Source organism: Dreissena polymorpha, chromosome 9 (genome assembly GCF_020536995.1).
Source record: "Dreissena polymorpha isolate Duluth1 chromosome 9, UMN_Dpol_1.0, whole genome shotgun sequence".
Lineage (NCBI taxonomy): Eukaryota > Metazoa > Mollusca > Bivalvia > Myida > Dreissenidae > Dreissena > Dreissena polymorpha.
In genome coordinates, this window is record NC_068363.1 from 98198476 (window position 1) to 98223104 (window position 24629).

General features: G+C 36.2%; 2 protein-coding genes across 19 annotated transcripts in view; both read left to right on the forward strand.

The window, feature by feature from the left end:
* LOC127846362 (tyrosine-protein phosphatase non-receptor type 1-like) overlaps positions 1-10706 on the forward strand; it is a 52124-nt gene extending 41418 nt beyond the window's left edge. Inside the window, exons 9-12 of one of the 16 annotated variants that reach the window (XR_008033474.1) lie at positions 913-2129; positions 2382-2801; positions 3096-3179; positions 3432-10706. Coding sequence is in view for 1 of the 16 variants with exons in the window: in XM_052377563.1 (XP_052233523.1) it covers positions 913-1108 (196 nt within the window). In the remaining 15 variants the exon portion in view is untranslated. Of the gene's footprint in view, positions 1-912; positions 2802-2885; positions 3180-3263 lie in introns of those variants that run through there. The other 15 variants (XR_008033467.1, XR_008033471.1, XR_008033469.1 and 12 more) reach the window with 15 other exon arrangements.
* Positions 10707-18276: 7570 nt separating this feature from the next.
* The window catches only part of LOC127846361 (heat shock factor protein-like), a 47886-nt gene continuing 41533 nt past the window's right edge, over positions 18277-24629 (forward strand). For all 3 annotated transcript variants that reach the window (XM_052377559.1, XM_052377562.1, XM_052377560.1), the window contains exons 1-2: positions 18277-18449; positions 21478-21586. In XM_052377559.1, coding sequence (XP_052233519.1) covers positions 18342-18449; positions 21478-21586 — 217 coding nt within the window. In that variant the 5' untranslated portion in view covers positions 18277-18341. The remainder of the gene's footprint in view (positions 18450-21477; positions 21587-24629) is intronic.

Sequence of the window (24629 nt, forward strand, 5' to 3'; positions counted from 1 at the left end):
ATGTGCCATTACAGTTTATTTCCACAGTATTGATCTCAATTTTTGCACTAAAAAATTATGAATTGGGGAAAATGGCGCATGGCTTTGGAATGGGAATTTTATGGGAATTTTTATCAATTTGAAAATGCATTTGGATGTTTCAAAAGAAACACAATACATCAAAGATATTAACACTTTAACAAGCATTTATATATAATCTTGTGTTTGGGCATAGAGGGCAATTGTTGGTCAGAAAATATTTTATCTTACATGCATGTACTTTCGTCATCCGCTGATGAAGAACTATCAACAACGACAGTTTACAACCATTTCTTTAATTATGCTTTGATAATAGCAATACTTGCTTCAAAATCAATATTCATTATTCATTAATAATACCTGTTGTTGTTTATTTAATCAACCTTTCTGTTCAAAGAATTCTTTGAAATGTTGCATGTGTAGTACTTTGAATTATGCGACATAATATTGGCATTAAGAATACTTGTTAAAAGCTTGACTGTGTGCTTGAATTCCCATGCAAAAAAATACAGTGCCTTCCCGAAAACAATGTTACAAACACACAAATAAACTTGAAACTTGAAAATAAAAGCACACAAATAATGCTAAGATAACTCAAAATTAGGTACGATGAAATATCCATAATTTGGCACATGTATATGAAACAGGATGGTATTACGAATTTTAAGAATAAAAGCAGCAAGGGCATAACCATTTGGATTGGGATTTTTGTAGCAAAGCCAAAAAGCCAAAAGTGGAATGTGGGGCATCTGAGTCTTTCGTGAATATTTGACTGCTGTTGTTTTGACATTTACACAATTTTCTGATTCATTTAATACAATCAGTTTGCATCATAATAATCAAGTTGTAAGTTATGGAAGATGACTTAAGTATCTTTGGTCTCATCTATTTCAGTCACACAGAATTAAGGCAGCGTCGGAAAGAAGAAAGGGAAAAGAGAAAGGAAAAAACAAAGGAAGTTATTAAGAAAATGAAAGAGAAACAACAACAAAATGAGATATGGAAAAAGAGAAAATCTTATTTCAAACCTATTGCAATCGGTTTGACTCTATTGTTAGGTTCCTTTATACTTTACAGATTTTTCTGGTAGCTATTTTTTACTTGTTTGGTTTGATTTCTTTCTTTTGTATGCATTTAACATGCATTTAACATTTTGCCTTTGTATGTACACATAAGTAAAGCTTTATTTGTAAACAGTAGATGTTCGATGTTGAATAATGTGCATATTAAAAAAGGGCTGTACCTTCCCTTAATTCTGTAGAAACCGTAATTGTGTACATTGTTATTATTCTTGATTATTGCAACAGTTCTGTTATTTCACTGGAATAGCTGGACAACGTGGAACTGACGCTCGTGAACTCAATAAGCATAATTATACGCTTGAATTGTTTTCTTTTTTATGCCCCCGAAGGAGGGCATATAGTGATCCGTCTGTCCGTCCGTCCGTCTGTCCGTCACACTTTGCATTTAGGTTTAGAAAATTGCTCATAACTTCTATGTTGCTTCAGATGTAACATTCATATTTGGTATGCATGTGTATATTAACAAGGCCTTTCCATAAGCACACAAATTTTGACCCCCTTGACCTTGAACTTAGGGTCCGTGTTTAGGTTTCGAAAAATGCGTTTAGGTTTCGAAAAATGCTCATAGTTTCTTTCAAAGCGTTTATTGGGGGCATATGTCATCCTATAGAGACAGCTCTTGTTTATTATGCTCCCGAAGAGTGGAATATAGTTTTTGAACTGTCCGTCAGTCCATCTGTCTGTCCGTCAGTCCGTCCGTCCAAAAAAATTAAGATTGCCAATAACTTTTGCAATCTTGAAGACACCTTGATATTTGGCATGCATGAGTATCTCATGGAGCTGCACATTTTGAGTGGTGAAAGGTCAAGGTCATCCTTCAAGGTCAAAGATTAAATATATGATATATGGCTTGCTTCAAAGCGGCGCAGTCTGGGGCATTGTGTTTCTAGCAAACACATCACTTGTTTGTGCAAGTTTTGCATGAGTTAAACAAGGCCACAACTATATATTTTGATGTATTGAAATCAAGTCCAATATGGAAACAAATATATTCATCGCAATTGTATTTGAATATATGTATGCATAAAGGTCAGTGCCAGGTTAATATTTGCAAGCTGAAGTGTCATAAAGGCCAGTGTCTGGTTAATATTGGCAAGCTGAAGTGGCATAAAGGCCAGTGTCTGGTTAATATTGGCAAGCTGAAGTGGCATAAAGGCCAGTGTCTGGTTAATATTGGCAAGCTGAAGTGGCATAAAGGCCAGTGTCTGGTTAATATTGGCAAGCTGAAGTGGCATAAAGGCCAGTGTCTGGTTAATATTGGCAAGCTGAAGTGGCATAAAGGCCAGTGTCTGGTTAATATTGGCAAGCTGAAGTGTCATAAAGGCCAGTGTCTGGTTAATATTGGCAAGCTGAAGTGTCATAAAGGCCAGTGTCTGGTTAATATTGGCAAGCTGAAGTGGCATAAAGGCCAGTGTCTGGTTAATATTGGCAAGCTGAAGTGGCATAAAGGCCAGTGTCTGGTTAATATTGGCAAGCTGAAGTGGCATAAAGGCCAGTGTCTGGTTAATATTGGCAAGCTGAAGTGGCATAAAGGCCAGTGTCTGGTTAATATTGGCAAGCTGAAGTGGCATAAAGGCCAGTGTCTGGTTAATATTGGCAAGCTGAAGTGGCATAAAGGCCAGTGTCTGGTTAATATTGGCAAGCTGAAGTGGCATAAAGGCCAGTGTCTGGTTAATATTGGCAAGCTGAAGTGGCATAAAGGTCAGTGTCTGGTTAATATTGGCAAGCTGAAGTGGCATAAAAGCCAGTGTTTGGTTTATATTGGCAAGCTGAAGTGGCATAAAGGCCAGTGTCTGGTTAATATTGGCCAGCTGAAGTGGCATAAAGGCCAGTGTCTGGTTAATATTGGCAAGCTGAAGTGGCATAAAGGCCAGTGTCTGGTTAATATTGGCAAGCTGAAGTGGCATAAAGGCCAGTGTCTGGTTAATATTGGCAAGCTGAAGTGGCATAAAGGCCAGTGTTTGGTTAATATTGGCAAGCTGAAGTGGCATAAAGGCCAGTGTCCGGTTAATATTGGCAAGCTGAAGTGGCATAAAGGCCAGTGTCTGGTTAATATTGGCAAGCTGAAGTGGCATAAAGGTCAGTGTCTGGTTAAAATTTGCAAGCTGAAGTGGCATAAAGGCCAGTGTTTGGTTAATATTGGCAAGCTGAAGTGGCATAAAGGCCAGTGTCTGGTTAATATTGGCCAGCTGAAGTGTCATAAAGGCCAGTGTCTAGTTAATTTTGGCAAGTGGAAGTGTCATAAAGGCCAGTGTCTGGTTAATTTTGGCAAGTGGAAGTGGCATAAAGGCCATTGTCTTGTTAATATAGGCAAGCTGAAGTTACATAAAGGCCAGTGTCTGGTTAATATTGGCAAGCTGAAGTGGCATAAAGGCCAGTGTCTGGTTAATATTGGCAAGCTGAAGTGGCAAAGGTCAGTGTCTGGTTAAAATTTATGAGAAGTTGAAAAGGTGTACTAGCAATTACAATTACAGTAACATCATGATTTATTTTCAATCACCGTTAAAACAGGTCTGAAGTCTAAACATGAGAAGCTTTTATAGTTATTTTAATTGTACTCATTTTGGTAGGATGCTCGAAATAACTTTTTGATCTTAACATAAATTTTAACCAGCGTATATCATAAACACAGATATGTTCTCGTAGAATAGATTCAGAAACTTAACATCTGTTCTTTATATTTTAAATCATTTAGATATTTAGATTATTTATATAGAAAGTTAATTATTATTCTTTTGGAGCCTATGATAACAACCATAGCAACATAACATTGTTTCAAAAACATATTTGCTACATTGAATTACCTGTGTTTGCCTTTGTCATTATTTTTTGTTCAATTGTGGGTGTGTTTTCATCATTAAAGCTTATTAAAGCCAACTAGAGTTTTTGAACGGGTATCATAAAATAATCACACAAATTTGTTTGTCATTTTTATGCAATGTCAATTAGCAAAATCATCCAAAAAAATTGTAGAATAATAGAGCATTTGTTACTCTTTCCTTTGGACATTTGGAAATACTCTTGCCAGTTTCATCCCTTTAATAGCCATGAAATTATAATTATTTGTAAGAACAGCATGCGGGCTACATTGTAGCTCAGTTGGTAGATCTCTGGATGGCCTTTCAGAGAAACTAAGGTTTGATTCACTGCCTGGCCATATGGTGTGTGAATTTGTGATGAAATTATCTGCCTACAAATTATTTAAGTTGGACAGTTCTCATGAAATAGACATAGAAACATACAATGGAACTGTTAAATCAATTTAACCATGTGTAAAGTAACTGACCACTGCGATATAACTGAAATACTGTTGAAAATAATGTGTTTTTTTTAATTAACAAAAGAAAACATTTGTAAGAAAAAATGGCCAAAATTATTTCCAAGCCCTTGTGAAGGAAACACCTTTTCTGTCTTTTTATATTGTATTATCTGTTACCATTAGTGTTTATCTTTTGAAATTACAGTAAAAACATTTCATGAAAAAATATGAAAATTTGTGGACTAGTCCCCTTAAGTTATGAACAGATTTGAGACCAAAATAAATTAAATGTTGTTTTTGTGTTTAGTCTGTGACTCATTTCATCACACATTAGAGCCTCGATCTGTGAAAAGGGGTTTAATGCATGTGCGTAAAGTGTCGTCCATGATAAGCCTGTGCAGTCCCCACAGGCTAATTGGGGGCGACACTTTCCGCTTTTATGGTATTTTCTGTTGAAAGGAAGACACTTTTTAGCGAAAATCCTGATTAGGTGGAAGTGTCATCCCTGATTAGCCTGTGTGGACTGCACAGGCTAATCTGGGATGATACGCAATTCACATGCATTAAACCCCTTTACATATAGCATGGCTTATATAATATGACCTTAAAGGGAGCTTTTTACAGACTTTAGCATGTATTAAATGCTTTTAATTGATAAATGTAAACATTGGAACTAAATAGCTCCATTTAGAAACAAGAATAACACAAAAGAAAGAAAAAAGTAATCCTCAACTGGGCTCTAACCACTGACCTTTGGAGTAAAAGTCTTGCTCTGTAACCACTTGGCCATCCGTTCTCACACAGGGTATAGCGTATTTGTATACATTATATAAGCAATTCTCCTTTAAATATGTCACAAAATATAACAATAACAACAGAACTCTCTAAATGATTCAATCGTTTCGTGTTTGTAACACTCTATAATTTTTTGGTTTTTAAATCTTCAAAAGATGCATGTAATGGATATTTTAGAGCATGGTACATGTATATGTTCAGTATTACTGTTTCATAGCAAATAGCATAACTACACCGAAAGTTTGCAAATGTGAAACAATTTTTTTCAATTTTGTCAATTACCAAAACCTGAAAAGGTCTCTTTAAACTGCACATACTCAAATACTTCAGTAGCTGACTTGTTCCTTAGTTTAATAGCTTTGTAGGTTCTGCAAACTTTAAAACTTGCCAGTTTGTATATTTACTACTTGATTAGCCTTGTAAAGTATATTAAGTATGTATGTTTTCATGGAGAGATTTCTATCATGTTGCATACATGTACTATGTTAATTGTTACATATGTTATAGTTTGATAACTTTTATAATTCTATCAACAATTTGTTTGCCATTTATAAACTCTTTATATTCACATAAAAGTATGTTCATGCGTATGTACAGCTTATATGTCACGATGTACTCAAATTTAATTACCCATCAAGTTATTACCTAAGACATAAGTGGCATTTTTATGAACAAGTTATTTGTTTGGAATTGTATAAATATTGTCACTGTTACACATGGCCAAATAATTTGAGGTAGTAAAATCAGTGTGAATAAACTGAGCTCAAAATACTGTTTCACGCAAGAACACTATTGTTAAATATTGACCAACATGGTTATTATAAGATGTGTTTTCATTGGTTTGTTAACTACGGTGAATATCCCCTTTATGGGGTCATTGATTTTGTATAATGAGAACTTTGAATATTTTTTTATTTATTTATTTTGAGGGCAGAACATGTTATACACATAAGTTTACTTTACCTCGTACTGTAGGAAGACAGTTACACAAAAAGTCATGATGTCAAGTTGTATATGTAACACAGTTTGTTTTTTTGCTTTCTGTATATTTATTTTATCCCTTACGGATTCACACATCATAGTACAGAAATAACGCAATACCCAAGAAAGCATATCTGTGCAAATAACTTCTTTCTTTTAAAGGAAAAGAGTTAGCTCCAAAAAGGCAATTTATTTTGACAGTTATTATGAATACTAGTACTCAAGTGTTTTAGTATGATTATGTACTAAGAACAATGTTCAAGGGACTTTTTATCACATATGATGAATTAGCTTAAAAAACTCAAATATTTGGAAAAGTTTAAAATAATTAAACATGTCTTTGCTGAACTATCGATGAACAGTGTTACAAACGCTTTTTCATTTTTAGCTTAGATGTTTTCGGAGAAAACCCGTGGTATTGTCATAGGAAGCTAGTCCACCGTCAGCTTTGTGCTTTAACCTTAAAATTGGCTCTAAAATCAAAGTGCTTCCACCTAACTTCATATGTAGCTGCACCTTGATGACTTCTACAAGCCACACCCATTTTTGGGTCACTAGGTCAAAGGTCAAGGTCAATGTGACCTCTAATATAAAAAGAAAAAAAATCTTCTGACAAGCTTTCATATATTCAAAACTGCACCCGCAGTCGAGCGTTGGCACTCGCTATGCGGTGCTCTTGTTCCACTTTCTATTTATGATTTGCAATGAACTGATATTTTAAACATGTTTCTTAGTTAAGAGAATTAGTTTGCTTGTTAAGATATCATGCATTCAATCTGTTGAATCGATGACAAATTTAATTGAAATTGTAATTTTGCTGCCAAGAAGTCCCTTTAAAATGTTAGAAAAGCTTTATGCATGTAAGATAAAACAATTATTTCTATAATGTTTGCTGCCAATAATCTTAATTATTAAAAAATGTAATGTTTCATACTTCTTAGAGATAATTATACATAGACTGCTGTGATTTGAGATTATTTTAGCCCACATAAGCACCAAGTGCTCTTGCGAGCTATTGTGTTCACTCTATGTCTGGCGTCAGGTGTGGTGTATTTTGCTTCGTCAACTTTGAGCCTGTTACCCCTGTAGGGGCCACATTTTTAGCTCACCTGAGCACTACGTGCTCATGGTGAGCTTTTGTGATCGCCTTTTGTCTGTCGTCCGTTGTCAATTGTGCGTTGTGTGATGTCAACATTTGCCTTGTTCACTCTCTAGAGGCCACATTTATTGTCCAATTTTTAACCAGGTGTTCCAAAGGAATAAACTGGTTATTAGATTGGCGAATGCGGGCGGGCTGGCGGGCGGGCGGAACAAGCTTGTCCGGGCCATAACTATGTCGTTCATTGTCAGATTTTAAAATCAATTGGCACATTTGTTCACCATCATTGGACGGTGTGTCGCGCGAAATAATTACGTCGATATCTCCAAGGTCAAGGTCACACTTTGAGTTCAAAGGTCAAAAATGGCCATAAATGAGCTTGTCCTGGCCATAACTATGTCATTCATTGTGAGATTTTGAAATCATTTGGCACATTTGTTCACCATCATGGGACAGTGTGTGGCACGAAAGAATCACGTCAATATCTCCAATGTCAAGGTCGCCACGAATAAAAATAGATTTTTTTTTAAAACAAACTTACAAAGGGGGTTAATTTTGTTTGTTCATTTCAAAAGTTCAGTTTGAGTTTTCTCCCTTTATCAGATTTTTTTTTCACAATGAAAACCTGGTTTTGTGACAATTTTGTCCCTTGTCATGAAATTTGGTCAGAAAATTGGTTTCAATGATATCTTGGATGAGTTTGAAAATGGTTACGTTTGCTTGAAAAACATGGCTGCCAAGGGGCGGGGCATTTTTCCTTATATGGCTATAGCAATATCTTGTTAACACTCTAGAGGCCACATTTATTGTCCGGTCCTCATGAAACTTGGTCAGAAGATTCATCCCAATGATATCTTGGATGAGTTCAAAAATGGTAACCTTGGCTTGAAAAACATGGCTGCCAAGGGGCGGGGCATTTTTCCTTATATGGCTATAGTAAAATCTTGTTAACTTTCTAGTTTGCTCAATCTTCATGAAATTTGGTCAGAACATTGGTTTCCTGTGTAGTAAAGTTTGGTTTTATTATGTCAATATAATGTGACATTAACTGTGTTATGTAATTTTTCATAACACAGACTTTTCATAGTTAACATAACTGTTTTAGTCATTAACACTTATGATAAGCCCTTCAACTAAGAGATAACTGAAAGAAAGACAACATGTACATGATTTTGCAGTATTTATGCAGTATTTATCTCCCTTGTTTAACCTGGTTCAGTAATCTATTTTTAGTTCTGCTCTGGAATTTGGGAAGATATTGATCATTGATAGATGCACTGTTCTGAGGGAAAATTGACTACTCTGCCATTGATCTCTTCTGAACTGTATACAATAAGCTGTTTTTGGCTGATTTTAACACCTCTTGATGCTTTCTTGAAAAGTTAACAGCGCTTGAAAAAGGTTGGAATTTTGAAATAATTAAACTCTAAATTATTTTTAACACCAGCATCAAGACATTTTGGCATTATTTTCTAAATTATTTGTATTATTTAGATTATTTTTATTTGGCATTTTCTAAATTAGAAAGACTCTATTCTATTTCAATGACTGTTGTAAATTTTTCTTATTTTTACATTTGATTCACTGAAGTTTCCTATGGTAATCTCCATAAATATTGTTCTTGAGATTAATTTAGACCTATTTTTTAAACTAGATTTTTGAAGCACTTTCTAGACTAACAGTTACTTATATTTATATCAGGTTTTTTTTTACAGATTTTGAACTTCTTTTTACATTCATTAAGGTATTTGCTGTATGTTGTTCATTTTTGTAACGATACTTAGATTCTTTAGACTTGGCTTCTACCTGTTCTTAATTTTCTGTCATTGTTCTTCATTTTCCGAGTTCTTGGAATAAAAATTAGTTATTTTTGTTGTTAAAGCTGCCATTGTTTTCACTTATAAATAAACTCTTTGAGTGTATTTAGGCGTTCATGACTGAACGCCTTTAGTTAATTGAATTACAACCAGTCAGTATATTCATCCTGACCGGTAATAGGAATTTGTCAAATAAATATTTCCGCATTACATAAGTGCTTACAAAGTTACATAACTTGTAACCGTCCTGTGACCGGTTCATTTGCATAAGCGAAGGAGACCGCACTACCACACCTGGATAGGACAGTTGAGTTCGATAATGGTTTGGATTGGTAAAAAAACATGGCCGCCAGGGGGGGGCTTTTTCCTTATATTTATATAGTAAAAAAGCTTGTGAACACTCTAGAAGTCACATGTTTTGCCTAATCATCATGAAATTTTGTCAAAACATTAGTTATGTGGATGTCTCGGACGAGTTTGAAAATGGTCGTGATCATTGAAAAAACCTGGCCGCCAGGGAGTGGGGCAGTTTTCTTTATATGTATATAGTGACAACATGTGAACATTCTAGAAGACACAATTTTTTCCCAACCTTCATGAAATTTTGACATATCTTGAAAGAGTTAAAAAAAATGGTTCAGGTCTGTTAAAAAAACATGACCGCCAAGGGGCCATTTGTTGATCATTCTTCATGATACTTGGTTAGAACATTTGTTCCATTGATATCTTTGGCTGCAAAGAACAGGTCATTTCTTTTTATCTCAGGTGAGCGACTTTGGGCCTTTCAGGCCTTCTTGTTTATCCAATCTTGATAAAACTTGCTAAGACTGTTTATCTTGACAATAACTAGGCAGAGTTTGAATCCAGATCATTTGTGTCCAAAAATTAGGTCACTTAGCAAACCTTAGTCAAGCCTTGTTACTGCGCTAGAGGCCAAACTTATTCGAAATGTTTATCTGAGTCAAGTTTGAATCTGGGTCCAAAAACTGTGTCACCAGGTAGAATCTTGTTAACTTCTCTATGGGCCTCATAAATGATACAATCTTAATGAAACATGGTCAGAATGTAAAGGCCAAGTTTTAATCATGGTCACACATAATCAAATACTAGGTCACCAGGTAAAATCTTGCTATAGCGGATGTAATATTTGAATCTGGGTCAAGTAGGTTCAATTTCTAGACTACGTGGCCATTTTTCAACTATTGGTGTACTATAAACTCATGTAAGTGCTTAAGGGCCATCATGGTCCTTGTGTTATAAAAAAAAATTAATTTAAACTGTTGTTATCTTAATCAACAGCTTTAAAAGGCATTGTTTTGTTGTCACTTTAGAAAAAAATTATGGCAAATGTTTGTAATGATATGCTTTACTTTGCACTTAAAAGGCATGAAAAAAATTATCAACAAAGTAAGTTTTTAATAGTTGTTTTTGTGTAGAATACAGTAAATGACTTTGAGTCCTGCACATTATACACATGCAAAATATTTTAATGGAGTTGTTTTTAGCTTGTGAATGGCCTGTATTAATCCGTCTATACCTTGAGTAGACAATGTGTCCGTATGTTGGCAACACATGTAGTTTGTTGTTTCATATTTTATTTTAGATATAAAAATAATGTTTGCATGACTCATAATAAAATGATTATAGAAAACATGTACCGTGTATTTTTTTACATTGTTAAAGTTATTATTTCATTCGACCATATGAAAATATAACACCCATTCTGTCTCATGCAAATTGAGTTTTTATGCCCCTGCAATTATAATGGTGGAATGGCATTTTGGTTTATTACTGGCAATTTGTGTATTAGTGTGTATGCTTGTTTTGGACATTTTGTATCCAGCTCATACCTTTATCATGTATAATGGAATTTAAAATTGGTAAAATGGATCATCATTAAGATGACGTGTTGCGTGCAACAAACATGACAGTCTTTAAGGTAAAGCTGGTTGTTACATATTCCTCATATGAATAAAGTGAAAGTACACGTTTTAAGCTCGACTATTACCGGTATATATGAAATATATATATAGAGGAGCTATCCTACTCACCCCGGCGTCTGAGTTAGCGCGCAAATGTTTATGTTTTCGTACTACCCCAATTATTTTCTTTGTCCCTTGACACATTGCTTTCATATTTTGCATACATGTTTACCAACATGACCCCAACCTATAAACAAGAGCAGACAACTCTATCAAGCATTTTGTTATGATTATGGCCCCTTTTCCACTTAGAATATGCAGCAAATGTTAATGTTTATTTGTCATAATTATTGCCTCTTTAATAATTAAAATATGCATATTATTAATAAATCTATGTTAAAGTTTGCGTACTACCCCAAATATTTCCTATATCCTTTGACATATTGCTTTTATATGTTGCATACTTGTTTACCAACATGACCCCAACCTATAAACAAAAGCAGACCACTGCATCAAGCATTTTGACATAATTATGGCCCCTTTTACACTTGATAATTGAACATTTTGCTTAAATTGCCATAACTTCTTTATTTATGATCACATTTTATTATAACTTTGACAAAACAACACTTACCTGAATACCACAATGGATTCCACCCAAACAATACCCCACGCCCGTACCAGAATCCCTTTCCCTCCCCCCAACCTCGCCCCCCCCCCCCCCAACATCATCTAATAAATTACCACACCCCACATTATACCCCCCTTTCAACCCCATACCCCCCCATCCCCCCCCCCCCCAAATAATATTTTTTTTATCCCCCGCCATAGGCGGAGGGATATTGTTTTGGCGTTGTCCGTCCGTTTTGTGTCCGGAGTCATATCCTGGAAGTGCTTTGGCGGATTTCAATGAAATTTGGTATGAGTATATATATGGATAGGAGGATGATGCACGCCTAATGGCATTGTACACCATCTGTTAATAACAGAGTTATGGCCCTTTGTATCTTGGAAAAATGCTTTTGTGTGTCCGAAGCCATATCTTGGAAGTGCTTTGACGGATTTCATTGAAACTTGGTATGAGTATATATATGGATAAGAGGATGATGCATGCCAAATGGCATTGTACACCATTGGATATTAAAAGAGTTGTGGCCCTTTGTATCTTGAAAATGCTTTTTTGAGTGTGACTTTTGTGTCCGGAGCCATATCTTGGAAGTGCTTTGGCGGATTTCAATGAAACTTGGTATGAGTATATATATGGATAAGAGGATGATGCATGCCTAATGGCATTGTACACCATCTGTTAATAACAGAGTTATGGCCCGTTGTATCTTGGAAAAATGCTTTTTTGTGTCCGAAGCCATATCTTGTAAATGCTTTCATTGAAACTTGATAGGAGTATATATATGGATAAGAGGATGATGCACACCCAATGGCATTGTACACCATTGGATAATAAAGGAGTTATGGCCCTTTGTATCTTGAAAAAAAGCTTTTTTGAGTGTCAAATATATCACTTTTGTGTCCAGAAGCATATTGGCGGGGGATATCAATTCAATGAATTTGCTTGTTTATTTAAACATCATCTAATAAATTACCCCACCCCACATTATACCATCTCTCACCCCCCAACCCCCCCCCCCCCCCCCCCCCCCCCCCAAAAAAAATAAAAAAAAAATAAATTATGCCCCCGGTAGGGTGGCATATAGCAGTTGAACTGTCCGTCAGTCAGTGTCTGTCCGTCCGTCCGAAAAAAAACTTTAATGTTGGCCATTACTTTTGCATTATTGAAGATACTTTATATTTGGCATGCATGTGCATCTCACGGAGCTGCACATTTTGAGTGGTGAAAGGTGAAGGTCAAGGTCATCCTTCAAGGTCAAATGTCTAATATATGGCGTATGTCCGTCCGTCCAAAACCTTTAACATTGGCCATAGCTTTTTCACTATTGAAGATAGCAACTTGATATTTGGCATACATGTGTATCTCATGGAGCTGAACATTTTGAGTGGTGAAAGGTGAAGGTCAAGGTCATCCTTCAAGGTCAAATGTCAAACATATGGCATCCGTCCGTCCGAAACCTTTAACATTGGCCATAACTTTTTCAATATTGAAGATAACAACTTGATACTTGGCATGCATGTGTATCTCATGAAGCTGCACATTTTGAGTGGTGGAAGTTCAAGGTCAAGGTAATCCTTCAAGGTCAAAGATCAAAAAAAAATATTCAAAGCGGTGTTCTCATGAAGCTGCACATTGCGAGTGGTGGAAGTTCAAGGTTATCCTTCAAGGTCAAGGTCATCCTTCAAGGTCAAAGGTCAACAACAACAAAAATTCAAAGCGGCGTTCTCATGAAGCTGCAGATTGTGAGTGGTGCAAGGTCAATGTCATCCTTCAAGGTCAAGGTCATCCTTCAAGGTCAAAGGTCAACAAAAAAATTCAAAGCGGCGTTTTGAAGCTGCACATTGTGAGTGGTGCAAGTTTAAGGTCATGGTCATCCTTTAAGGTCAAGGTCATCCTTCAAGGTCAAAGGTAAAAAATAATAATCAAAGCGGCGTTCTCATGAAGGTGCACCTTGTGAGTGGTGGAAGTTCAAGGTCAAGGTCATCCTTCAAGGTCAAAGATCAAAAATAATAATTTAAAAGCGGCGTTCTCATGAAGCTGCATATTGTGAGTGGTGGAAGTTCAAGGTCAATGTCATTCTTCAATGTCAAGGTCATCCTTTAAGGTCAAAGGTAAAAAAAAATCAAAGCAGCATTCTCATGAAGCTGCACATTGTGAGTGGTGGAAGTTTAATGTCAAGGTCACCCTTCAAGGTCAAAGGTAAAAAAAAATAATTCAAAGTGGCTATCTCATGAAGCTGCACATTTTGAGTGGTGGAAGTTCAAGGTCAAGGTCATCCGTCAAGGTCAAAGATAAAAAAAATATTATTTTTTATTTCAAAGCGGCGCAATAGGGGGCATTGTGTTTGTGACGAACACATCTCTTGTTTTTCCTTTTTTTATTTTTGAAAGATCGTCTAATAAATTATTGAATATGAACAATTTCCCCATGATGGGTTATGTTATACTGTCAAGCACTCGAATAGTTGAGCGCGCTATCAGAGGAGAGCTCTTGTTGTACAACCCAAAACTTTGTGGGATTTAAAAATAAATAGGCACAACTTATCATCATACAATACGACGTGTGGTGTTTAACAACCATGTTGCTGGCAAGGTCAGGGTCGCAAACTCGCAATGGATACTTGGAAGTTGTTTATAATTTCCTTATATGGATGTTAAAACATGAAAATTACATCACTACAGACTTACATAAATAAACATTGACCGTTTCATTTTTGTTGTACATCTATCTACGGAAAAAACATACTAGTATATGATTGTATATTGACAATAAAAAAAACAGGACAACGAGGTACATGGTATTATGCTAATTACCTGGGCTTCGATTATAAACTCTTCATCAATTGTTCACAGATGTGTACATGTGTACACTCAAACGCACTTCTTATGCAACAATTGAATAATAATAATGCTTCAAAACGACTCAATCCATCACCTCAACATTTCATAGGCTGTTGTTTTACGAAGTTTTTTTCGAAATCATTCGTCCATGTGACACTTTTGGACCACGTACTGGACTATCTCAGGGTGCTGCACTTACACAGGATTATGCGAATATGATTGATTTTCTCTCGACTATTATTCTTTTCATAGGGCAATCTAATTGAAAACAACATTGGTTCAAATACGTCGATTTAAAAGGTTGTGTTTGCCCAGCAGACGATTTGACACCGTTAAAACAGCTATTTAGTGGATCACACGCTCGTAATGCACGTACAATTGGCGTATTACTCAAGTATCACATCACACATAAAGAACGTCTGCTCTTCCGTCAAAATCACCGGATTCCGGAAACTACTGAAAATGTTTGTGACTAGTTGCACGTGGATGTGAAGACATATGACATGCACGGAAAATTGAAGGAACCCATATTCGGTAATGGATGAAGAGTTCACCGGCATGCATTATATATTTTTGGACTTTCAATGTGATACATTTGTCACAGCAATCAGTTCACAAACAATTTACTTAGCAACCACGGACGAATATTACGCTTATGTCATTTTGTGTGTGTTTTCTATTGTATAGTAATATTGCCCGTTTCATGATAATTAATCGAATCAGATAAATTCGATTACATGTCTTAGATATATGTAAAAGTTATATACTTGGTCATATTCAAGAAGTCGTGAATTATTTGAAATAAATTCATAGGAAGTCATGTGGGGACGCATATGATGTGATCTCACGTATTAAAATTTGTATCTCGGAACACTACAGTAATATGTGGTTAAATACAAGCGCACGTCATAACAAAAATTTCATGCGTTGACTATTAATTAAAAAAACAACAAAACAAGTCTTATACCTTTGTTTTGTATTTTATAACTAAAAACCTTAACTGGAACCTCCATGTTGAGGTTGGCAGTCGGGGTTTCGCCGAGCAGTCAATCTGAAATCCTACGGAATACTTTGCATCACTGGGAATGGCAAGGAAACGGGTGATAGCAGATCTTCTTCGTATAACAACCACTGTTGAAACTGGCAAACTTCGTACGAGAAACGCGCATGGTATTTTTTATGCTACGCATTTTAATTGTTGCAAACCATATCTGCTGTGTCTGGAAATTTTACAATAAACTTTGTGTCTATCGTTTCTTAACCGGAAGTTATTTTTTAAGAACGTGTCATACGAATGCATAATCAGTGTTTTCGTTTCAGTTAACGACGCCCATTAACTCATAGTATCCCTTAGAGGTCACCACACGACAGTCAACACGACGCACCATACACTTAACGATTTACAGCGACATTCAATATATTACCGATATACCGGTAATTGACCACAGTCCTTACCAATGGTGTGATCACATGTGGGTTCTAAATAAACTTAAATGAAGATTTGGCCCCTACTACAGCTTCCGACGTCACATAAGGTTCATATAATATTTAAATATGAATATGATATAATATAATACTTATTATAATCAGTATTATTTACTTGGAACTGACTTTATTCCTGTGATGCACAAGAGCGAATATTGCAAAATTATTATGCTTCTTGTTGTCTTCGCGACGATGTGATCAGAATCGAAAATCTTACTTCGGCAACCACAATTTCAATATCTGGAAGCCGAACTCTGGACGGTGTTCGGCAAACACTTGGAACGTCTCACTAGCTATCGATATTTTCACTCAATATCTTCGTAAAGCCTTCCAGTCCGGCCATCTCTGTGGTTGGTACGCGCGCTTCTCACCTAGGAGACTTTACTTTCATCTCCGTGACCTGACAGCATGCGAATTTGATTGATGCTCACCATACCGGACAGGTTGGGTTTCTTCCGGATACTCTGGTTCCCCCCCCCCTCCCACAGCACAATACCGATATAAATTATATATAACAAGAAATATCTTTAAAAAAAGATATACGGCGTTGATTGTGGTTGGATATGGTGAAAAGTAAAGAGTTCATTGAATCAGATCAAATAAAGCGAATGTCTTTTTCTGTGCAGTTCTTAGCTGCATCACACGCAGTACGGGATGTTACGAGGAGTTTTCGCGGCGCCTTATTTTACATTATTAAATATTGCTGGTCATAAACCTATAGATACAAAACAAAAAACCAAAAGAAGAATGCAAGTGAAATTAAAACATTAAGTCAACCGGCCACACGCGAAGTTTCCATACATATTTTAAATATTCATACCCGCGTTCTTCGAACAAACCTGTTTTAGTGGTTTGTCGATTATTAACAATATCGAGAACCATCGCGCTCATGCTTAATACATTAGTCAATATGGTGCAATAATTCTTGTTAAATAAATCAAAATATTATTTATCATGATATTGTTGAAAACACATTAATAATCTAGTATTGACATACCATAAGTATATCATATTTCTGGTCTAAATAAAATTCCACAGTCCAGAGTATATGCCAGATCCTTGAGTCAGATAGACTTCAGCGCTTATCAGCAATACAATAATGGTATGTAGCTGTTAATGAGATAACAAACTGAAATTGACCCTTTGAAAAGGTTAACCCGAGAAAGTGTTTTGTTGCTGCTGACCACAAGTCTTTTAGTTAACCCAAACACTTCACCTAGTTCACGCGATAACGATTATTTCACTGACCGCGATTTGACCCTGATACTGGCGCTAGCAATCGTCTGAAAATAAAACGTGCACGCGCAAACTGCGTTGATGTCGAGAGTTGAGCGTAAAACTGTTCTATCTATCAAGACTTTTTATTAGAGGGGATACAATTGTTTCATGCATTAAAACAGTGTTACAAAGACGCGTCCATGTTTCCAATGTTCTGGTGGTATTTTCAAATCAGCCAATTGAATAAATGAAGTGTATTCATTCGTATCTGGCCGCGGGAAATTTTATTTGAATTCTATTGGACACTTACAAAGGTCAGGTAAGGTGAAAAGCTGGCTTATACAGCTAACGCCGAAAAAAAAAACGTTCAGTAAAAAGGAGCTTGAAATTGCAGCTATAGCCTATAATTCAAAAATCGTCCAAACTTCCGTTAGTCGAACAAGTAAATTAAGAAGCTTAGGACACGGACCAATTGTCTCTATGAGTGCAGTGACACAGTCGTACGGGGCCGTACTGCTAGCCACTGCCTTGTAACAAACAATTTATTAAATATCTCATCTATGACTTATCCTTATTTTCTAGAATTTGAGATTTAATTTGGATTTTTTTTAATATACAGTTGCCAACTTTTTTTGTGTAGATGAAAATAATTTGGAAAATATTCACTATCAACAGTGTGTTGGTGATCATTCGTGTATACGATTTATTGAATGCTTTATATAAAAATCATGACAAGTTTATTGTTAAGTGTGTTCTTATAAAAATAAAGACTGTCAATCAGTCTGAACAGATTGATAGGAAAGATATCAACAAATCAGGGTTGCTAGGCCAGAACGTCTCTGCTTAGTCTGACGAGTTTCACGTCACACCGGGTCCTCGCATACACTAAATGCAACCTAAGGCGCGGAGGCGACTTCATTAACATAGAAATAGAAACACATGCGTCCTTATTTTGAATTATTTGCTATTATAAAGGAAGGCGTGATTCAAAAGCTTTCATGAGGAAATAATGTTGGTTATAACAGACATGAGATGAACTCAAGACGGTTTCAGGTTAATTCGTCCCTTTGCTCAGTTTCATTTTTACATTTAGTGGCATGTAATCGCATGGATTTCGTTCGGATAACGTCGGTTGTTTTCGTCTTGTATTATATGAAAAGAATTTCTTAAGTTAAAAGCAAGCAGGTTTTATTTGATATGCATTCTTTGACTGCGATGGGGCTAAGTAATGTGCCAGCATTTCTTACTAAGCTCTGGCAGCTCGTAGAAGATCCATCGACAGATGAGTTAATAGCATGGGACGCTGTAAGTTGATGAATAATCAATTTTGCTTTTGCTTTGGTGTGTATGATTTCGGATGTTCTTTTATTCGGACATCAATAACAACATCAATGACAACATTTTTCAGTTATTTAGAATGTGTAATTTAGTTACTGTTAAGACGCTGCAAATCATTAAAATTGTGCAATATTTTGTTGTGTAGATGTTTCAGTTTTAAAATATACACTATATCCTTAATTTATGTTTCTAACTTAAAAGTTGACAGTCACATTGTTCATTTTGTTGTTGAAAACTTGAATGATGAAATATTCTGCCTGTACCTCAATAATATGGAAATAATGTTATGAATACATTAATATATATTGATGACTTGTAACTTTATGTTTTATTTATTTACATAGGTCAGTGTTATTTTTCATCCATGTGAATCTATTAATATCAGGAGGGTGTCAGGTTACATTTGGGTCATACACACAGTTTAACAAGGATCCAGATTACCAATAAAAGCAGAATATAAAAACTATGTGACAATTAAAATGTGCCCGAGAGCATACTCTACTATACAAGATTAACGGTAGTTAAGATTAAAACTTAATTTTCTAACAAATATATAAGGACTAGACTGTATCTCAGCTTAATAGTTAAATACATTCGTAGACTTTTTCCTATACAAATGATTTAAGTATTCAGCAAAAAATTGAGCCCCAGTTAACATATGAAAATAGTTCATTCTTGATATTTTTATGGCGGTCAATTTCAATATTAATACGCTGGCCCTGCAATCAATTATTGGAATCATTATGTTTACGGGTAGGTTTGTCTATCAATTCACATGAAATAAATGTGTAACTAGTTCTTACAGGAAGACAAAAATGAAAATGAATCAATGCTTAATACTGAATAATGAGTAAAGCATACTGTTTATTACACTGCAGTCAATTTGTGTTTGCTTAGAGGTTTTATTTTCATTTACCACATTTATTTTCCAACAAATTATCAAAAAGCTTGACATTTGCCATTTATCTGCATGGTTTCTTTGACAAAGCGGTGCTGGGAAGTTTTTAGTTTACTTTGTGCCATCACAGGCTTGGTGAAATTGGAAAAAATCTGCCGGTCATCCGGACAGGCATTTCAGAAAATACGCCGGCAGTCTTCGAATTAGACTATAAGCCCGAAGCCCGAGTCGATTCTTGGGACGGTCGGTCGATAATAAATGCATTTTAAATAGCCCGATCGGTCGATTAAATATTTGAGCTTAAAATTGTCAACAAAGTGAAAAAAATACATCAACACCGGTCAGCCACTTTGTGTTAAAAAAATAATCAATGGAAGAAGTCGGTACAAGTCGTTAGCCAATCAACACGTCTGTGTTCCACTCTTACATAGACTCCGGACATGGACGATTTTATTGGCAGTTTTTGAGTGGTTAGCGGATAGCGCGGACATGATCGGTAACTGACACAAAATCTTCGCTACTTTTCGAAAATCGTACGAGTCAGCGAAAGGTTGCAAATGAAAAATTGATCGATTAGCAAAATAAAGCACTGCAGTTGCATATAGTTAAGCAATATGTTAACAAAATTATATATTTATTACGTATTTCCTAGGTAAATGGTTTTCATTTTTTGGAATCTAACGATATGCACATTTTATTTTATGTGCAAAACACATACATTTTTTCGGACTGTCGTGTTCGGATACAGTATTGTTGTCGACTATTTTCAACGTTCTTTATGAACATTTCTATTGTATGACGAATACACATGCGGTGATACAAATGGTATGATATATAAAATTTCGCATTGTATTCACCAGAAATTGCAACTAGAAAGACTAAAAAATACAATTAGTTAGGGCTCGGGGCGCTTACAACTCTCTTAGATTTTTTTTTTATGATTAAGGACAAATGTCCTGAAAAAAATGACCATTTAGGACACCTGTCCAGAGGAAATTGTGACCAATGATGCAATCTGAAACACTGAGATATGGAGATGTCAGCGGAGCATGCCTTTGCTGTTGCTTTCAAACACGAATAATACATGTTGTACTCATTAGAAGTAGTTGTTTCTGATTGGAAAAGGAATTTTTTTTGTTCCTGGCCAAAAAAGTCATAACTTTTATGTTGAACTTTTCGGCCTATTGAAAATGTTTTCGGGCTATTATTTTTTTTATCTGATAAGCCCGAAGGGCTATTGGTCTTAAATATTTAGCGTGAAGACTGTACGCCGGTCCGGAGACAATCTAGCCTGACCGAAAAAAACAACAACACAACTATGTACATTAACATAAACCCTTTATTTTAGCTAAACAAGCCACTGCCTGTGCATTATCCTAATAAGATAACAGTTTTTCGGTGTTAATCAATTGGTCTTGATAGTCTGGACAATATTCTTCAATTTCCATATCTTCTTCGGTGTCACAGAGATTATCAATCTCCTTTTTGCAGTAAGGGATTATAACAACGTAAACTTAAGTAACAAGAAGTATCAAAAACACAATTGCGGTTAAGGGACCACTTGTACAATGTAAAACGCTAACATTTTTGGAGACCTATGACTAGTGCATGTTATAAAGATATCACTAGAACATTGTTTATATTTAATAAACAACCTTTTTAAAGCCAAGCTTCATAAAGAAATTCATATTTTAAATTTCCTTATGTACCGTACTCGAAAAATATGTAAAAGCTATCAAAATCTTTTTTGTTAGAACGCAGTTGCCGATTTTGCGACTGAGTTTAAAGTAGGTGTTGTGTAACCAGTTGGGTTTGCTAATTGTACGTAACAAACTTATTGCAAACATCAAAACAATGAGCAATTTCATTTTCATGCTGTAGTTAGGGGTTTGCTCTTTGAATTTTCAACTTTGAAAAAATATGATTTGTTTGCATTCATTTCACATTTTTCCGGTCGCCAGGACCGACATTCTTCTTAAAACTGCCAGACTAAATGGAAATCTGCCGGTCAGGACCGGCAGACCGGCAATTTCGCCAAGCCTGCCATCAAAGTTATGTAACAGCATGTCCATAATAACAGTTGTCTTATTTTTCTAGGGAGGGACAAGCTTTCATCTGTTTGATCAGGCACGTTTTGCCAAGGAGGTCCTGCCACTGTATTTCAAGCACAACAATATTGCCAGCTTTATTCGGCAGCTAAACATGTGTAAGTTAATATCAAATTTGTCTTTTTGTTGCTATCATTGCTAACATAAGGCAAACCATAAACAATTATTTGTTTGTCATGCCCTAGCCAGGGTTGCTGTTAATATTCATGTAGGCAAACATTTATTTGTTTGGTGGAGGGGGGATGTACGTTGATGAATGATCAATTAAGCATCAATATATAATACATGTATCATGAACACTTTGCCTTTGATCTAATAATTAAGTCAATTTTGAACATAAGTTTTCTACCTTTAAAACTCAGTAATGAGTCAAGATTTGTTTCTTCAATGTTCCACTAAAATTACAGTCTCAACTTATAAGGGAGTTCATGAAAACAAAAATTAAGGAAGACTTATCCTGGCAGCGTTGTAGAAATGGTTGTTGTTGGTTTTGATTTATAACACAAAGAATTATCTTTTAATTGATACTTACCTTTTAATTTCATCACATTTTGCCACTTAAATCTTTCTTATTTTGATAATTTAATTTGAAGTTTTATGTTAGCAAGTGTTTTTTAAATAGTTAACCAACAGTTAAAGGCATTAATACAAGCATCACCCAAAGTCACAACATGTGTAAATAAACAATTTGATGTCATCAAAGTCAAGCAGACTCCTTTCAAGAAGCCATAAAAGAATACCTTTCTCATCAATAAAATAATTGGCTGCCTTTGTTTAGCGATGAACATCCTAGGCCAATCACATGTTTGTTACTCAATGGCAATCGTCCAAATATGAAGCAGCATGTGCATAGCTCTGCCTTCTTAATCTTTTACAGAGAGCAAATGTGGAATTGACTGTAAGTGTTGAAAGCACTGCTTGATGCCCTCAGGCTCATGTTGAAAACGTTATTTATAAATGTTCAGTATTGGTCCGTATTGGCATCGTAATTAGTCAGCTTAAGTTTGTAAAGGACGAATACATTTATATCAGCTATTCCAAGAAAGAAGATAGTTATTGTACGATGTGAGCTTAGTATCTTAGGAAAGTGACCAAAAATAACCAAGTTATCATGGTTTGCATTCTTATAATGGTTTTAATATCATAAATACATTACCTGTTATCTCTAGCTTACCCCTTTCCAAGGGAGTTTATTCATCCGTAAAATATTCAAGCGATGGGAATCGTCCACCTCTATAAAGAATCCAAATCAGGTTAAACATAGTACAATGTAACCTAACAGGAAATCAAGAACCAAAACTCATCTTTCCTTTCCGGATAACCATGAGTGCACGCCTATTTTAGGCTCAGGACTTTTTTGTTTTTTTCATCGTGTTTTCGTAGGAGTTTGAAGGATTAATTTTATTTATCTTTTATTTGTATCATTCTGTTTATATTTCTATACTTTTTGTTGCAGTTATTGTCATATTTCTGCTTTTGCTGGGTTTCTTTGTTTGTAGCGTCGCTCATGAACATGAGCACGTGAACCACGATGAATTCGTGCCTATTCCCCAATAAGTAATTGAGGGCATTTGTACAGCGTTCGTTTGTTTACATTTTGTGGTTTAACTTTTTATTTGAATTTATAATCATTAATTTGTCTTTTGTAGGTTCTTTCTGTTTCTTTTATTTCAGAATGAACTTACAGGATAGAGGTTCTTGTGGTCATATCAAGGCAAGGTGGGATTCCCACGATACTTGCCTTGCATGTACCGGTTGCACATTAAACAACAAATGTGCGGTTTGCGATTTTTATGGGCTTACGACACATGGACGAAAGCAGGTCGCCAGGGGACGTCGATCAGCCGCAAACGCTACGAACCTCCATCCGACGTTGATGACCTGGTGACTTCACTGGTCAAGGATGACCAGCGGATTTGTCAGTCACTGGGTACCAGGCAAGATGGTGTTGTTGTCAGTCGATCGTCGTCAGATCTTATGAATCGCACCATGCATACCGGCGACATTGATCATGGAACAGCTGGATCAATGTCAGACCACATGGCAGCCGCCATTCTGCGGTCTTTGTCCGGTGACGTAACCGGTCATGATATGACCGGCCGGTCACCGGTCCGGTCTGGTCACATGTCATGTCACTGGTCCGGCGGTCATTGATCACCGGTCCGGTCCGTTCACAGGTCCGTTCACCGGTCCGGTCTGGTCCGGTCACTGGTCAACAGTCATCAGTTTGGCCTGCCAACGATAACACAAATCGCTGGTTAAGAAGAAGAACTCGGTCTTCATCATCGACTTATTTTTCTTCATCCTATGCATCGTCTTCATCAAGGAGTGGACATCGAACAAGCTCTTCTTCGTCGAGCAGTTATCATCGTTGCGGCGCTCGTAAGCGATTGCGTCGTCACTCACGGAGACGGTATTCCAGAAAATCTCAATCTCATCGCAGCCGATCCACATCTCGACAGCGCAGCCGATTCAGATCTCGACATCGCAGGAAACGAGGACGTCGTCAACTTTCACCTAGACAGCATCGGACCTACCATTCGTATAGTCGTTCACCATCGTATTCCTTTATGGAATCGCATGTTTCCATGCCAAATGTGTCGGTTTCAAAGTTGACTGCCACACATATTGCATCTTCAGGAGCTCATCTCACCACTACGGCGTCAGTGTCAACACCATGGGTATCATCTACCGTATCTAGTCGTGTACCCCCTACAGCTACCCTGTTGAATACTGATACACTATGGATACAGAATTCGGCGGGACATTTTGTATCGGTCAATGCTGATAATTTACTATCAACTTCTGCTTTACATTATCAGTTTACTGACGTCGGGGATGATCATTCTCCTTTACCAGACAATCACAATCTGGTACAAGATATTCTCACTTCTGTTCCTGCTGATTCTATACACACCGCAGGTGTTGTAGAGAGTGAGGCTGATTCAGATGCAGAATCTAATGTTGAGACAGATCAATAGTTTGCTCCGATTAATCAGATCTATAAACTGATGTTTTGTACTCTTGGTGAAGATTACTGTCCAAGACCTGCTGAACTGTCTTCAAATTCGACGATTTCTTTGACAGAACAACTTTTTCGTACATTTGATCCCAACAGGGTTAGTAAGTCGACAGCTTGTC